This window comes from Phycodurus eques, chromosome 11 (assembly GCF_024500275.1).
Source record: "Phycodurus eques isolate BA_2022a chromosome 11, UOR_Pequ_1.1, whole genome shotgun sequence".
In the NCBI taxonomy this organism is placed as follows: Eukaryota; Metazoa; Chordata; class Actinopteri; order Syngnathiformes; family Syngnathidae; genus Phycodurus; species Phycodurus eques.
Window position 1 is genome coordinate 15069492 of NC_084535.1, and position 17509 is coordinate 15087000.

At 41.0% G+C, this 17509-nt stretch overlaps 1 protein-coding gene across 2 annotated transcripts in view; it reads right to left on the reverse strand.

Annotated features, from left to right (window-relative positions):
- Positions 1 to 2475: 2475 nt before the first annotated feature.
- The window catches only part of wdr27 (WD repeat domain 27), a 43729-nt gene continuing 28695 nt past the window's right edge, over positions 2476 to 17509 (reverse strand). For both annotated transcript variants that reach the window (XM_061689691.1, XM_061689690.1), the window contains one exon: positions 2476 to 2672. In XM_061689691.1, the coding sequence (XP_061545675.1) occupies positions 2595 to 2672 (78 nt within the window). In that variant the 3' untranslated portion in view covers positions 2476 to 2594. The remainder of the gene's footprint in view (positions 2673 to 17509) is intronic.

A 17509-nucleotide genomic window follows, 5' to 3' on the forward strand; every position in this document is an offset into this window, starting at 1 on the left:
GGGGCAATTTTGGTGGATATTTTTCGACAACCTGATGTACAGTTGATATACAACATCTACACACCCCCTGTTTGTATTCCAGTTTTTTTTAAAAAAGGGAACAATATCAATTATCTGTTAAAAAACTTGTTTGACTATTAATGGGACTTATAACCTGCACAACTCTACTTCAAGTGGGGAAGTAAAACAACTGAGACTGTGCACAACCTCTTATAACTCTTATATCTACACCTGCCACCATTTAAAGTGCCTCTGATTAATCCCAAATAAATATACGATGTTCTTGTGATCTTTTGCTGACATTGATCCTGAGCAGTGTTGTGTTTGCACCAAACATCGCTTTTAGTGTGATGGCCAAAAGGTTCAACATTGGTTTTAAAATTGTGCAAAAACAAACTTCAAATCTACAAAAAGGCATGTGGGATGTGTTATGATCCGATGAAACCAAGTTTGAACTTTTTGCCCATAATTCCAAAGATACTGTATATGTTTGGGGCAAACGCAACGAAAAACACCATACCTAGTGAAGCAAGGTGGTAGCAGCATCATGATTTGGACCTGTTTTTCTTCAGCTGGAACTGAGGCCTTAGTCAAGGTGGAGGGAATTATTAACAGTTCCAAATACCAGTAAGTGTCAGCACAAAACCTAAAAAACATATATATATAAATGTCAGGAAAAGCCTACTGGAACCTCAGAAATGTATCTGGGGTTAATTAGATAAACTTAAAATGGTGGCAGGTGTATGCTGACTCCCATTTAACATGAGTTTAAATGTGATTGGTTAATTCTGAACACAGCCATATCACAGTTATAAAAGGGTGTGCACACTTGTGTAACCACATGAGCAAAGTTATTTTTATTTTCCTTATAAAAGGCCGTTTTTTGTTTTTTTCCCAAATTAAGTAGTAGAGGTTACAGATCACATTATGTGTTTATCATGGTCTCGTTTTTTTAATATCATGAAAACCTGGCATTTGAACAGAGATGTTAGACTTTATATAGTACTGGAGAACACATTAACTGAACAAAAATATAAACGCAACACTTGTTTTTTCTCCCATTTTTCATGAGCTGGACTCAAAGATCTAAAACATTATCTACATACACAAAAGTCCATTTCCCTCACATGTTTTTCACACATCTGTCTAAATCTGTGTTAGTGAGAATTTCTCCTTTGTCGAGATAATCCATCCTACCTCACAGATGTGGAATATCAAGATGCTGCTTAGACAGCATGATTATTGCACAGGTGTGCCTTAGGCTGGACACAATAAAAGGGCACTCTGAAATGTGCAGATTTGCTTTATTATGGGGGTCTGGGGGGGGGGGGGGGGGGTCAGAAAACCAGTCAGTGTCTGTTGTGACCACCATTTGCCTCTCGCAGTGCAACACATCTCCTTCGGGTAGAGTTGATCAGGTTGTTGATTGTGGAATGTTGGTCCACTCCTCTTCAATGGCTGTGCGCAGTTGCTGGATATTGGAATTGTGTACAGATCGTTGCAACATGGGGCCATGCATGATCATGCTGCAACATGAAGTGATGGTCGTGGATGAATGGCACAACAATGGGCCTGAGGATCTCGTCACGGTAGCTCTGTGCATTCAAAATGTCATCAATAAAACGCACCTGTGTTCGTTGCCCATACCATAACCGCACTGCAACCATGGGCCACTCGATTCACAACGTTGACATCAGCATACCTCTCACCCACACGACGCCACACACGCTGTCTGCCATCTGCCCTCAACAGTGAAAACCAGGATTCATCCATGAAGAGAACCCCTCTCCAACGTGCCAGACGCCATCGAATATGAGCATTCGCTCACTCAAGTCGGTTACGACGACGGACTACAGTCAGGTTGAGACCCCGATGAAGACCATGAGCATGCAGATGAGTTTCCCTGAGATGTTTTCTGACAGTTTGTGCAGAAATTATTTGGTTATGCAAACCAATTGTTGCAGCAGCTGTCCGGATGGCTGGTCTCAGACGACCTTGGAGGTGAACATGCTGGATGTGGAGGTCCTGGGCTGGTGTGGTTACAAATGGTCTGAGGTTGTGAGGTCGGTTGGATGTACTGCCAAATTGTCTGTAATGCCTTTGGAGACAGCTTATAGTAGAGAAATGAACATTCAATTCACGGGCAACAGCTCTGGTGGACATTCCTGCAGTCAGTATGCCAATTGCATGCTCCCTTAGAATTGTTGCATTGTGCTGTGTGATAAAACTGCACATTTGAGTGGCCTTTTATTGTGGCCAGCCTAAGGCACACCTGCGCAGTAATCTAATCAGGATCTTGATATGCCACACCTGTGAGGTGGGATGGATTATCTCAACAAGGAGAAATGCTCACTAACACAGATTTAGACAGTTTTGTGTACAATATTTGAGAAAAATGGCCTTTTGTGTATGTAGAAAGTTTTAGAGCTTGGAGTCCACCTCACGAAAAATGGGAGCAAAAACTAAAGTGTTGCGTTTATATTTTTGTTCAGTGTAACAATATTCGATCATTTTCTGTAAATAAATAATGGCCAGGTTGGACTTCTATGACCTTCGCAGAAGCTGCTTGTGATTACACGGCCATGTTGGACATGTTACGTGATACGTGACAGACGGTGCCCACTGCGAGTATCAAACAGGCTTATCTTCCCATCCAGAGTCCCGGTCAGCAGCTATGGAATAAACAACAGAAAATTTCATTTAATTGTTTGTGGTTCAAGCATCACATTGCATGAATGGTCTTTAAGAGACAACTAGCACCACAGAGTCAAACTCCCCCTAAGAGAGTTTTGACTTTTTGAGTTTTTGATTTTACATACTTTAGTCAGGCTGAGCTTTTTCACAGTGTAAAATGTAATTAAACTTTGGGTTTATTCTCCATAATAAGCCCCAAACCTGTTAGCAACATTGCAAATGCAACCATCTCAAGAACTGTCCCTCTTTAATTTGTGCTACATAAAGAGAAACAAATATACAAAATGAAACACTATGCAAACAGCTAGATAGTGGCATCATATTGGAGTAGTAATAATAATAGGCTAATTAATTCAATTTCGACAATATAACAAGTAACATGCAACATAGAGAATTTATAGTTTGTATTTTTACTCCAATAATTTTGCATCCTTCAAATTTTATTCCCACAATGCACTTAATCCCGTATCAAAGCACGCACTGCACAAAATTGAGCCATACTGAAATTAATTTCAGAGCATAAACAACTGCATCACACCACTGTCTGTACTATAGCCATCTTGTATTCAAAATAGTGGTAAGATGTTTTGATTTTACATGCTGGAGTATTCTTAAACGGTCAATAATTAAAATTGAGCATTGAACAAGTGCTTTAGATGCAGAAAAATTGGGCCGTTAATATTTCCCATGCGCATATTCAATAATTTACAGCACATTGTAACGAGAGCTAATCCTACTTGAAAATCTGCCATTTTCCTAGAAGCTCGCACACATGTTTACACACACAAAGATGTGGATGCAGGACGCACACGCCCGTGCACACACACACATACACATGTTTATGCAATCACTGCTATATTTCTTAGTAAAAGGAAGCATTACCTCATTTTTAACAGTCAGCAGAGGAGCTCTCATCCCAGCACTGAGTGAAAGCAGCAGTTTGACGGGAGGTTTATATCCTGTTATTATATATTCTATAGAATTGACTTATACTAGCTAGCAGGGAAAATGTGCAAATGGACTGTACTTATAGCACACTCATTAAAATACTTTGAAATTAATTCTCACACCCTGATAATTATTGCAGTTGACTATACTACATTAGTTATTGTTTTAATTTTCAAATTATTATCACTCTCTATACTTCATTATAGTACCCCAGTGTGGGGTCCATATTGAACACCAACATTTCTACCAAATATCACTTTATCCAATTAAGGGTTAAAGTCTCCAATTAGATAAATCTCAAGGTCTGCTGTGGAGCATCTTTTTAAAACATACAAACAGCAGGAATGTGGGGGGAAGTACAGTATCTGCCAATTAGTGATATGAAACAGACTCAGCTCAACAACGGCCCACCATACTGTACTTCTCATGCTCATTCTAATGCTTTTTGAGGCACACAAATCTTCAGCGGGCAAGCAGATGGTTTAGCCAACAGCAGTCTGAGGAGGATTCCAACAACTGATTATACTGCAATTCGGTGCTGACCACACATGCATGTATTGCACCAGTTTTGGGACACTGTGGACATGAAAATGGTGGGGGGAGGTGACGTGTTGCTTTTATCATTCTACACAACTACAATATTTTGGAGACTGAAAACAAAAATATTTGTGAAAGTTTTTTTTAAACAACACAGTTAATAATTCTGTGTAAACGCCTCAACTAATGTCTGTAAAAAACGTGAGTTCAACCAAAACATAAATGATGACCAGTGTGGTCGCCTCGGTAACGCGCTCTCTAGTAATGTCTTTGTTTTTGTGTTTTTCGTCCGTCTTTGGAGACCTTACACGACTCACTTACACAAGGGGAGACCTGCTAATCATCAAGGAGGCTACTCCGGACTTTCTGTCACCAACCAACATTGTCCCAGATGATCGCACTACTCGTCACTTTAAACCGCATACACTCCTTGAAGTCTCAGCGCCCTTTGCACAATGGTCATTGCACCGGACTATTGCAATATTAGTCATTCGAACTGCTCTAAGTGCTAGAGGACTCTGCATCTTTTTGCACAATTGTTTTTTGTCAATGTCTTTATGTCTCCAAAGTGTTCTGTAAATTCACTGTCTGTTGTACTAGAGCGGCTCCAACTACTGGAGACAAATTCCTTGTGTGTTTTGGACATACTTGACAAATAAAGATGATTCTGATGATTCTGATTCTGATGTGCCACAGTGTTGTACTTGTGATCCTTAAGATAACGAGTTTAGTCATGCATTTTCCAACAAAACTTGAATTTACAATGACAAGGGGAGGAGGATTACTTACATAAGGGAAATTTAAACCCAAATATACCAACCCCCAAAAAATAATCAAAAGGAAAAAAAATCTGTGGTCAAGCAGTTACACAAATAGACATGCCATGTATACTGCTGTTTCCCCCCCCTCATTTTTGAAGGCCAATTGAACATCATGACCGCCTGTTAGCGGTTGAACGACCAGAGATTTTTTTTGTCGTCGGCTACAATGTGATGAAAGTCAACTCAAAGTCGATTAATCAATGACATCATTGATATTTTTTCAGCACAGTACAGTGGTTCCCAACCTCTTTTGCATCATGGACCAGTTTCATGTAATGACATATTTAGAGACCGACAGGCAAAGAAACAAATAAAAAGAAATTATTAAAAATGTGACTCACCATTATGCTAATTGTAGTTTTTTTGTAATTAGTGGGAGTCCTGCATGTGTTTCTCTTCAACAAACCGGACGGTCTTGTGTTCAGTAGAGGACTTTCGACTCGCCTGTTGCCGTTGCTGAACTATAATACTGTAGCCATCCATCCATCCATTTTCTTCCGCTTATCTGAGGTCAGGTCGCGGGAGCAGTAGCTTTAGCAGGGATGCCCAGGCTTCCCACTCCCCAGCCACTTCATCCAGCTCTTACGGGGGTATTCCGAGGCGTTTCTAGGCTAGCTGGGAGACATAGTCTCTCCAACGTGTCCTGTGTTGTCCCCAGGGTCTCCTCCCGGTGGGACGTGCCCGGAACACATCACCAGGGAGGCGACCAGGAGGCATCCTAATCAGTTGCCCCTGCCACCTCATCTGGCTCCTCTCAATGTGGACTTCCCAACGGACCCTCCTCTCCAGCACCCCTCAATAGACCTTACCAGGGAGGCTGAGGAGTGTGATTCCCCTGTAGTCGAGGTCAGCAGCGCCCCTTCCCCACTATACACAGTGTCAACCAACGGGTTCAGGGATTGCTGCCACGACAGGCACCGACCACCTGGCGGCGCGGAACATGGTCCACTCAGACTCAATGTCCCCCGCCTCCCCCGGAAGAAGAGCAAACTTCTGTCCGAGGTGGGAATTGAAACTCCTTCTGACAGTGTTTCGGCCTGCCACATCGGAACGGTATCTTCCCCCACCATCGGAGCCAACTCACCACTAGGTGGTGATCAGTTTGCCCCTCTGTTCACCCGAGTGTCCAAGACATGCGGCCGCAAGTCCGATGACACAACCACAAAGTCGATCATCGAACTGTGACCTAGGGTGTCCTGGTGCCAAGTGCACGTGTGGACACCCTTATGCTTGAACATGGTGTTCGTTATGGTAAATCTGTGATTAGCACACAAGTCCAAGAAGTCCAAGTTCCTCTCAATCACGCCCTTCCAGGTCTCACTGTCATTGCCCACGTGAGCATTGAAGTCCCCCAGCAGAACGATGGAGTGCACAGCGGGAGCGCTCTTCAACACACCCTCTAAGGACTCCAAAAAAGGTGGGTACTCTGAACTGCTGTTTGGTGCATAGGCACAAAAAACAGAACCCCAACGTATAGGCGCAGAGCCGGGGGACAATAAGTATACCCACACCTGCTCAGCGCCTCTCACCGTGGGCAAATAAACAAAAAACATAGTAGTGAAGTTGACTTGTCGATAAATCTGTTCAACCCCTACCCACTGTTGTTTTCCAAAATGCAACGATTGCACAGGGGAACAGAATTTTTGTTGAGTTAGATCTGACAGTTATTTTTAACTAACTTTTGGGTGCGGAATCCAAAACTGACCTCAGTTATTCTCTATCACATCAAGTCTTTGAACTATACATACCCGTTTTCTTACAAAATATGAAAAATACTGTACTTAACAGATGTGTTTGTTTTATAAAACTTTTCAAATATTGACCTACAATGAAATATAAAAGAAACAGGCATGACTGCAATGTTTATTTAACACTATTATGTTTAATAAAGGATATGGGACAAATCCTCTGAATTCCTACTATGCTAGCTTTCTGTTTGCAGATATTGATAGTACTGACCTATTGGGAGCTGCACACACCTCTGACCGCACTGTCACAATTGTGACTGCACAAACAAGTTGCCACGTAACTGTAGATGAGTCCAATCATAATTAGCTGGCAAGTCTTACTAAAGTTAATCAGTGGAATTTTGCTTATCTGGAGGGTAAACTGTGGAGAAAAAAAACTTGACGTGCTAGAAAAGAAAACTGACTACAATTTTGGAATCAGCATGCCAATTTTAGCTTTAATCAGCTAACTCAACAGAATGTTTTTTTCAAATTGTTCCCCATTGTTATTGTCGTATTAACTCACAATAATCTAACACTCATTTTTGAGTCTTCTCAGAGCCGTCTTTTCACCATGACCTCTTGTTCACTGACCGTAATCTAGAATCGCGTCACGGTCTGGGTTGTGCACCTGGGTTGCTGCAAAATGTGCCGAGGAGTTAAAAAGGTCAGCGAGCAGCTTCATTACTGAGATCAGCAACAGACTTGACATGCTACTCACTGTGTTAAAGCACAAACTAAAGTCTTCACATCATTTTATCGATGTACATACAGCAAGCATCTGTAAGCCAACACATTCCACCTCAACGACCTCCAACCTTTGTTCACTGAGGCTAACTTGAGCGAAGATGACGAGAATTGGCTATCAAGGGTCACAGGTCAGATATGTTTTAGTACTGTTTCAATGTATTTGCAGGGGTCATGCCGGGTTACCAGCTGTGACTTCACTGAATTTTGAACTTAAAAAAAAAAACAAAAAAAAAAAAACTGAGTTTGCATAGGTGTGATCTTGTGTGGAAGATTTACCAGAAGAGTCATTAGGCAATAAGTTAACACAGCGCCTAATTTATAGGTTTTCCATGTTATGGCATCTTATTAAATGTTTTTTTCCCATATAAGAGGGTTTTAAAAGACATGGTCTTTCATATTGTCAGGACATGGCCTTTTCCATGAGGGGAAGTTGCAACGTTTTTAATAGTCTCCCTCTTAAGTCATAAATCAAAGTAAAAAGTTGCATGACATGTGATCTACAGTATATTACACAATTGTTGGACAAGCTTCCTGGATACCGCTGGAAAATGCTACCACTACTGCTACTACTACCACTACTACTACATACGCATAATTCAAAAGCAGGGGAAAATGTGTGTTTAATTTTCTGATGGGAGTCATCCAAATATTGGCAAAAGTGTCACCAATTGGTATTAAATGCCGGCAATGTGATGCATGCAAAATGTCCATCAAGTGAGGTTTTGAATGAATAATAATTCCGTGCAAATGATTTAAATTATCAAACAGAGAGCACAGACTAAGACTATTAGGGTACCAAAATAACAGAATGTTCTGCGCAGACGGAAACCAACATGCACACAAGAGATGGGAGACGGCGCCATAAGTCATCTATGAGACATGCGCGGGACGTGCACTATTTCACAGAGAGATGTGAGAAGTACTGTGGCATCTATGCATTAGACCACACACTGTACATGTGGGTGCGGAAAGTATTCAGACCCCCTTAAATTTCTCACTGCTATATTGCAGCCATTTGCTAAAATAATTTAAGTTCATTTTTTTCCTCATTAATGTACACACAGCACTCCATATTGACAGATTTTTTTTTTTTTTTTGCAGATTTATCAAAAAAGAAAAACTGAAATAGCACAGAGCCACAAGTATTCAGACCCTTTGCTGTGACACTAATATATTTAACTCGGGTGCTGTCCATTTCTTCTGATCATCCTTGAGATGGTTCTACACCTTCATTGGACTCCAGCTGTGTTTGATTATACTGATTGGACTTGATTAGGAAATTCACACACCTGTCTATATAAGACCCTACAGCTCACAGTGCATGTCAGAGCAAATGAGAATCATGAGGTTCAAATAACTGCCTGAAGAGCTCAGAGACAGAATTGTGGCAAGGCACAGATCAGGCCAAGGTTACAAAAACAATTCTGCTAGACTTAAGGTTCGTAAGAGCACAGTGGCCTCCATAATCTTTAAATGGAAGACGTTTGGGACGACCAGAACCCTTCATAGAGCTGGCCGTCCGGCCAAACTGAGCAATTGGGGGAGAAGAGCCTTGGTGAGAGAGGTAAATAAGAACCCAACGATCACTGTGGCTGAGCTCCCAAGATACAGTCAGGAGATGGGAGAAAGTTCTAGAAAGTCAACCATCACTGCAGCCATCTACCAGTCGGGGCTTAATGGCAGAGTGGCCCGACGGAAGCCTCTCCTTAGTGCAAGACACATGAAAGCCCTGAGTTTGCTAAAAAAACACCTGAAGGACTCCAAGATGGTGAGAAATAAGATTCTCTGGTCTGATGAGACCAAGATAGAACTTTTTGGCCTTAATTCTAAGCAGTATGTGTGGAGAAAACCAGGCACTGCTCATCACCTGTCCGATACAGTCCCAACAGTGAAGCATGGTGGTGGCAACATCATGCTGTGGGGGTGTTCTTCAGCTGCAGGGAGAGGACGACTGGTTGCAATCGAAGGAAATATGAATGCGGCCAAGTACAGGGATATCCTGGACGAAAACCTTCTCCAGAGTGCTCAGGACCTCAGACTGGGCCCAAGGTTCACCTTCCAACAAGACAATGACCTTAAGCACACAGCTAAAATAACAAAGGAGTGGCTTCAGAACAACTCTGTGACTGTTCTTGAATGGCCCAGCCAGAGCCCTGACTTAAACCCAATTGAGCATCTCTGGAGAGACCTGAAAATGCCTGTCCACCAACGTTCACCATCCAACCTGACAGAACTGGAGACCATCTACAAGAAGGAATGGCAGAGGATCCCCAAATCCATGTGTGAAAAACCCGTTGCATCATTCCCCAAAAGACTCATGGCTGTATTAGCTCAAAAGGGGGCTTATACTAAATACTGAGCAAAGGGTCTGAATACTTATGGCTGTGTGATATTTCAGTTTTTCTTTTTTAATAAATCTGAAAAAATGTCAACAATTCCGTTTTTTTCTGTCAATATGGGGTGCTGTGTGTACATTAATGAGGAAAATAATGAACTTAAATGATTTTAGCTAATGGCTGCAATATATCAAAGAGTGAAAACTTTAAGGGGGTCGGAAAACTTTCTGAACCCACTGTATGTGTAGTTGGTTAGTTAATAAAAAACACAGTGACAAAATGAAGGGAAATGTTTTTTTTTATTTTTTTTATTGAAACAATAAATGTCTACAGACCTCCATTTTTCAACATTACAAGATAGGATTCCAATGAAGGTAACCAACTTTTTATTATGTGGCTTGGTAAGACACACAAAAAATGTAGATATCTCATGGTCTTTATTCTCTACTCGTCATTTTGCGCAGAATTTGTTGTAGCCATAAGTGCTATCTGTGTAACATGGCAAACTGCAAAGAGGCTAAATTGAAGATCATATCGTCCTTATTTTCTGCTGATTTTTGTACAATTTAGACAAAATCGACAGAATCATTCCTGATTTTAAAAAAGTACCGTATTGTCACGACCATAAAGGCGCACTTAAAAGTCTTAAATTTTCTCCAAAATGGACAGGGCGCCTTATAATGTGGCGCGCCTTATGTGTGCGCCGAGTTCCAGCATCAATAAATGCTGTGTAATTAGCGCTCCGCTTGACTGACTGGGAGCATTTCCTGTCGACACGCTGCTTATATAGAGGAAAAGCGGACGTGGCTGAGGACAGCATGCGGCCGTTAAAGGGGAAGGGTGCGCGTGACAGAGGACACTAAAGGCACGCGCCCCTAGTAGGTATATAGCGCCGGTATGTGCATTGTGCAAAACAACATCAATTTGGCTAAGGACCCCGGAAAATGGCACCTACGAAGAGACACACTTACGAAGCACAGTTTAAACTGCAAGTATCAGTTACGCGGAGGAACATGGGAATCGTGCAGCCGCGAGAGAATTCAAAATCAATGAATCCATGGTTCGCAAGTGGAGGAAGCAGAAAAACGAGCTTCCCCAAGTCAAGAAGACGAAGCTGAGTTTCCACGGAAACGAGGCGAGGTGGCCCGAGTTGGAAGACCAACTCGAGCAATGGATTAATGAGCAAAGAACAGCCGGGAGATGCGTCTCTACAGTCACCATTCGACTGAGGGCTATAACGCTTGCAGAAGAAATGAAAATCGAACATTTTCAAGGAGGTCCGTCTTGGTGCTTTCGTTTTATCCATCCGGGCAAGGACTACCGTGGTGCAGCAACTTCCGGCGGATTACAAGGAAAAGATGGCATGGGAGCGATGGATGACAGATGGCGAACACAGCTTTACTAAGACTGGGAGCAACGCCGGGCGAGTTACGCTGCCATATGTGAATGGATTATGGATGCTTGGGCTAACGTGTCTGCTTCCACTGTTGTTCGGGCTTTCGTAAAAGCTAATTTCTGAGGAGCCGCACGGCATCGAGACTGACTCCGACGAGTACGAGAGGGAACCTGGCATGTTTGATTGAGAACTTGCCCAGCTGTTCATTTCGGATACAGAAGATGAGGACTTTGATGAATTTGTGGATGAGGATTGATCAAGAAAGAACGTGAGTACATTGTTAAATACATCAATAAAGTACAACCTTTTTAAAAACAGAAAAAAAAAAACAACTTTTTTTTTAGCGTGCATGCATCCTACCGTATGTTTTAAACTACCGTATGTTTTACCATGCCTGCGCCCAATAATGCGGTGCGCCTTATGTATGTGTTAAATACAGAAATAGACCCTGTAACTGAGACTGCCTTTTAATATGGTGCGCCCTATGGTCGTAAAAATACGGTAAGTAAAAAAAGGTGAGCTCATAAAGCATGATACAACTCGTTGATCTGATTGGCCCCTAATGGATGCGACAGACAGAATGTTTGTCCAATCATTTTCTAAATCATTGGCCAGATCCTTTCCACCAACGAACCATCTGGCATGTCAGGTTAAGCAATGTCATTTGTTGGATGGGGGCATCTTAATGATAAAATACAAAGAACATTATATTCATGATAAAATTTGTTGTTTTAGTGATTATTTTGTATTGAGTATCTTTATACTGGATTATTTAAGCACCTTTAAGAAATTGTTAGTCCGATAGCATTCATGGCAATGACTGTACTAACCTCACTAAAATCAAGGCATTGCAATTGCACAAATAATAATGCCTAAAAGAATAAACCAATTATAAAATTATAAAAATATTTACTTCGCACTGATATTCCAACAATGCTTTATATTGTGTCTTGATGTTGTGCATGCTATGTACTGTATAATTAGGGGTGCTCTGATCAGAGTTTTATGCTGCCCATTCTAGTATCGATAATCCATGAGCGCGGATCACTGCTGATACCGATCATATAGATTGGCTGTTAAATTTTCAATTTATTTATGGTGAGTGGTGGCTAAATGACCTGGAATATTTGTTTGGGTTGGCTTTGCAGCGCTTGCGTGCCTGTGCAGTGTGAAGGGAGGAGGGGACGCTACAGCAGGGCTGGGCAATTATGGAAAAAATAATAATCACGATTATTTTGATTGACAATGAAATCATGATTAATAAACACAATTATTCATTTATTTCAAAACTATATTTATTCAACTACCAAAACTCAACTTGAAATATAACTTAAAATAACAACCAGAATTAAATTTGTAACAATTAAAATAAGAATATATTAAAATAATAGAAATTGAAAAACAAAAACAGAGACAAATAAATACATTAATGGCTAAAAACGTGCCAATGCTTTTAGCCATGACTATGTTGTCTCTTATAGTTGTCCCCCCCAAAAAATCCTGTCCTTATTCTGGCATTTAGATGGGCAAAATTCATCCAGGAGGAGCACTGTGCGCTGTCATGAGTGATCCTTTTCTGTTGGGCAATCTCTATAAAGGCATGCTAGGTGTGGAAGAACCTCAGGGCACACAGTCTCAACCCCATCAAACACCTTTCGGGTGAAATACAGCAGATAGTGTGAGCTAGGTAGGCCCTCACACTGATCTACCCTATGTGACCTACTAATGAACTAAATTTTGAGTTCTGTAAGTGTCCCAATATTTTTTGGCCACATGGTGTATCTACTTAGACACATGGCTTCCTGTTCAATGCTATTCCAGCGCTATTGAACTCATGCCTGCTGTTCTCAGAAAAGGTCTGTCTCAGCTCTGTCTGAATCTCACTCTGATGTCACATTCTGGAGCAGACGCCTCTGTGTTTGCTGTCTGACCAAGTGGAGCGCTTCCTGGAGGCAGGAAAATAATAAAAGAAAATAGGGGCAAAGTACTGGGAATAGTTTCAAATGCCAACAGGCCACAAATGAAATATAGTGAAAGAAGTCGAGTGGGACACCAGCTGGATTTTTTTTCCAGGCTGGAAAGAGCAGGGATGAAACATGTGGACCCTTGGAGAAAAGAGCCAATAAGATGATTCACTTGGTCTTCCAAGTTGGGGGGGCTGATAGAACAGCTGCTGGTGTCAGTTAGCGGTCACACCTCTGTACGGCTGCAGCTAATACAGGATGCAAATGAGGTCCCAAGTTATTGATCTACAACAAGCTAAAATATTGTCACTTCATCAAAAGACTCAATCAACAGTCATGGTTTAGGTTTTCGTGGTGTTGGAGGCGAGGCAAAACGTTGAGGACCCAAGTGCAGGGAAGCAAGGAGGCAAGGCAGCAGTACAGGAATCTACAAAAAGGTATCATGGAGCAAACGCTAAATTAACAAAGTTCAGAAATCTTAATTCAAAGTAACAAAGAAACATTAGGAAACAAAAAACACACCACGACAAAAAAACAATGACGGGACTAAGGAAACATGATGTGACGACACGTGACAATGAAGCAACTCGGACTGAAAGAAAGCAGGATCCATCCATCCATCAATTTTCTGAGCCGCTTCTCCTCACTAGGGTCTCGGGCGTGCTGGAGCCCATCCCAGCCATGATCGGGCAGGAGGCGGGGTACACCCTGAACTGGTTGCCAGCCAATCGCAGGGCACATACAAACAAACAACCATTCCCACTCACATTCACACCTCTGGGCAATTTAGAGTCTCCAATTAATGCATGTTTTTGCGATGTGGGAGGAAACCGGAGTGCCCGGAGAAAACCCACGCAGGCACGGGGAAAACATGGAAACTCCACACAGGCGGGGCCGGGGATTAAGTCCTCAGAACTGTGAGGCTGACGCTCTAACCAGTCGGCCACCGTGCCGCAGCAACTAAATACAAGCAAAATGATGAGACAAGAAAGAGCACCTGGACAAGATGAGTGGCTAGAAGGAGCAGATTGGTAGAAACAAGGACTAGGCCGTCAAAAACAACTGGAAGCGAAAACATTAATATTGACAAGCGACATGGGGAAAAACTTGACATGGCATAAAAGAAGAACTAAATCTAATCAAAACAAAATCAAGAAAAACACAATTTTCCGTTTTTCAATTGCCAAATGAAAATGGAAAGAATGAATGCAACACAGATTAGCACTATTGATCAACTAGACAAAGAAAAACGAGACAATGTTACAATCCATGTATGAGACATGTCTACTGGTTTTCCAATACATAAAGATGTACGTTTTTATGTAACTCTCGCTTTTTTTTAATGTAGTTGATATAAAAACAGATTACCACATTGGCTCTTTGTGTGAATTTATCTCCCTCCCAGAAGTGTTAAACTTTTATTCATCAAATTTTTCTTTGTTGAATCTGGGAATGGATTTTATATATATATATATATATATAGCGCTTTCTACTCCAACAAGGATTATTTAAACAAGCTGAAAGGAAAAGAAGAAGAAGTGCGTCATTTGACAAGTGCGTTTGCAGGATTATTTAAGAAATGAAGTGTGTCGTTTGACAAGTGCGTTTGCATGATTGAAAGCTTTGAGCTTGGGCTGGCTCGGGCTTGTCCTGAAACGTCCATCAGTTATGCTGCTGTAGGCCTAGAATGTCCATGATTTCCCATAATCAACTGAGCTAATTTCTCTGCTCTGTTCAGATTGCCCTTTTATTGGACAGCCCCCACACGGCATCTTGCATCAGGCCAAGTTTTCTGCTTCATCCATTCCATACAGTAGTATTTTCATACATACATCCAACGGGAGAGGAGCTATCAACAGCTTCAGATTAAAAAACACAGCTATCACAGTAACCCAAATAAAGCACAGCTCCACTGAGCCTATTACCCTTGTTTGACCCAGTAACGTGTTTTTCAGAATTAGCTGTTGATTTGCCCCGGGCTAGCTGTAGCATTTTTGCTTTGCCTTTATATATGATACTAAAGCACTTAAATTCCATAGGAGGGAGTGAGTGTAGGCACAGCATTGAAACTGCATTGGTTTTCAGGCAGTGCTTACATTGGAAAGCTATCTCTCACAAAAACTAAAAAGAAAAAACATACATCAAAACAACAGCATCAGTATGCATTCTGTTGCATGTGCGAACGTACTTTACAAGTAAACATTTCTGGTTGCACATTCAGATCCAATAGAGGAGCTTACACAAATTCACAGAGGTATGTATGACACCTGAAATCCTCAAACTGTGAAAGGCAGGACAACTAAGCAAAGTAAAAGCAAAATGTTGGGATCTCTCAGAACAGCGTTATAAACTCACCGATAAACCTAAGGAAATAAACTACAGACGTGGATCGGCCTCCCTTGATGGTCTTCTGAGTATTAGGGTGGAAAACATGAGTGGTAAATGAGTGGAAAATATGCATTGCATTATCTGTCTGGGCCTTGTGCTGGAGAGTTCTCACAGTAATAAATATAGACAACATCTGGCCCAGAGATACGGCCTTAAAAAAGCAAGATGAGCACAGGTTGGGCAAACTGTTTTTATCTTATTGTTTAGTTTCCCTGTACAAGACAAAGTATAACTAAGTTATCTTAGACAATTCGCAGGACTCATAAAATAACGAATGAATAGTCAGCCGTTTTAAGTCAGTCACGTTTAACAAGGAGCTACTTGATTATTACATTAGCTCTTTACAAAATAATTGGAAGAAAGGGAAATGGGATTAAACAACGACTTTTAAAAGTCTAACGAGGGGCAGTTTTGGCGACTGTATGAGTATTGTTTAGGTTACTAGGAAATTTACCTAACAGCCATAACATTAAGCACACCTGGCCTCTCGAGTGAAAGATATACAGTACATCTTAATAATCTTCCATACCAAGAGATGTTTGTTTTTAAAAAATTCTAAGTTAATGATTATTTGCTAAAAACAATAAAGTTTACCAGTTTGAACATTAAATATCTTTGTATTGTATTCATTTAAATATAGGTTGAACATGATTTGCAAATCATTGTATTCTGTTTTTATTTATACTTTAACACAACGTCCCAACGTCATTAAAATTGGGGTTGTAAAAAATAAATGTACCCAAAAAAGTTTTACTTTACCAAGGGCTAACTGAATAAATATGCTATTACAAAGTGCAATCACGTATTGCAACTAAATGGAAGCAAATATTGTTAATGCATAAAACGCAATAACATTAGGCTGCAAGCACCGATTTTTCATTTGAAAATCATCGTCAATTCAGTGAATTGCCAAGGACGGTACGTCTCCGTTGTTCTGCTTGACCCTTGGTCAGTTATGCACGGTCACAAACTGCAAAGAACTCGACAGTTGTGATTTCCCTCTCTATTTACTCAATGGCATTGTTTCATTGCGGTCAGTTGAAGTAAAACTTGAAGTAAAGTCAGGTGCTACAACAATTGTAAATAGTGTTTTACCGTGACACTCTGACTCTCCACCAACGTGCTGAGAGGCGGTTGGCCCAGATGGCCCCTGGACGTGGCGCCGGCCCTTTATGAAGCCTTAACAATACGTTCTCCCCCTGGTGGCTGGCTGACTATGTTGCGGGCACTGCTGCAAATGAAGCACTTTTCATATGCAACAGTACACAATTTAAATGTAAAAAATTGCCGACGATCAGGCTCATTTAATCCTGGCAGCCAAAATCGAGATTAGGATTAAAATTCGACTAATTGTGTATTTGTATTGGATCTCCTTTAAATTGTGCATCCAAAAATTCTTAATAACAAACAACAAAAACCTTATATTTAGGGGTACAAATATTTTCCAGCAGTAGAAATAACACAATACATAATAATAACACTTTCCCCCCCCAATATTTACATCCTCAAGCACAAGCCAACTTTCCTCTGTACAGTACAATACATTTAAAGTGAAACAAGGTCAAAAAACAACAACAACAAAACATATGGGATGAAGTAATATTCCCTCCAAGGTGCTCACATAAATTATGTACTGTACTTTATATTGATTAGGATGAGAGATAATAACGAGATATATGTTGACAAATTACGTTGAGCAAGTGATGCTAATAAAATAACTGTACGTGTAACGTACATGTCTGTCAGTTAAGAATGTACAGTACTATACGTGTGTTGACATGATCTTATGGCGACTGTCTATGCTGTGTGTGTGTGTGTGTGCACATGCATGTAAGCACATTTGCTTGCACATCTCTTATTTTACCAGTTAGTCAGGTCTTTACATATACCTGAATATAAATGTTATAAGTACATAGTGTATGTTGAAATGAAAGCTCAAATAAGAATT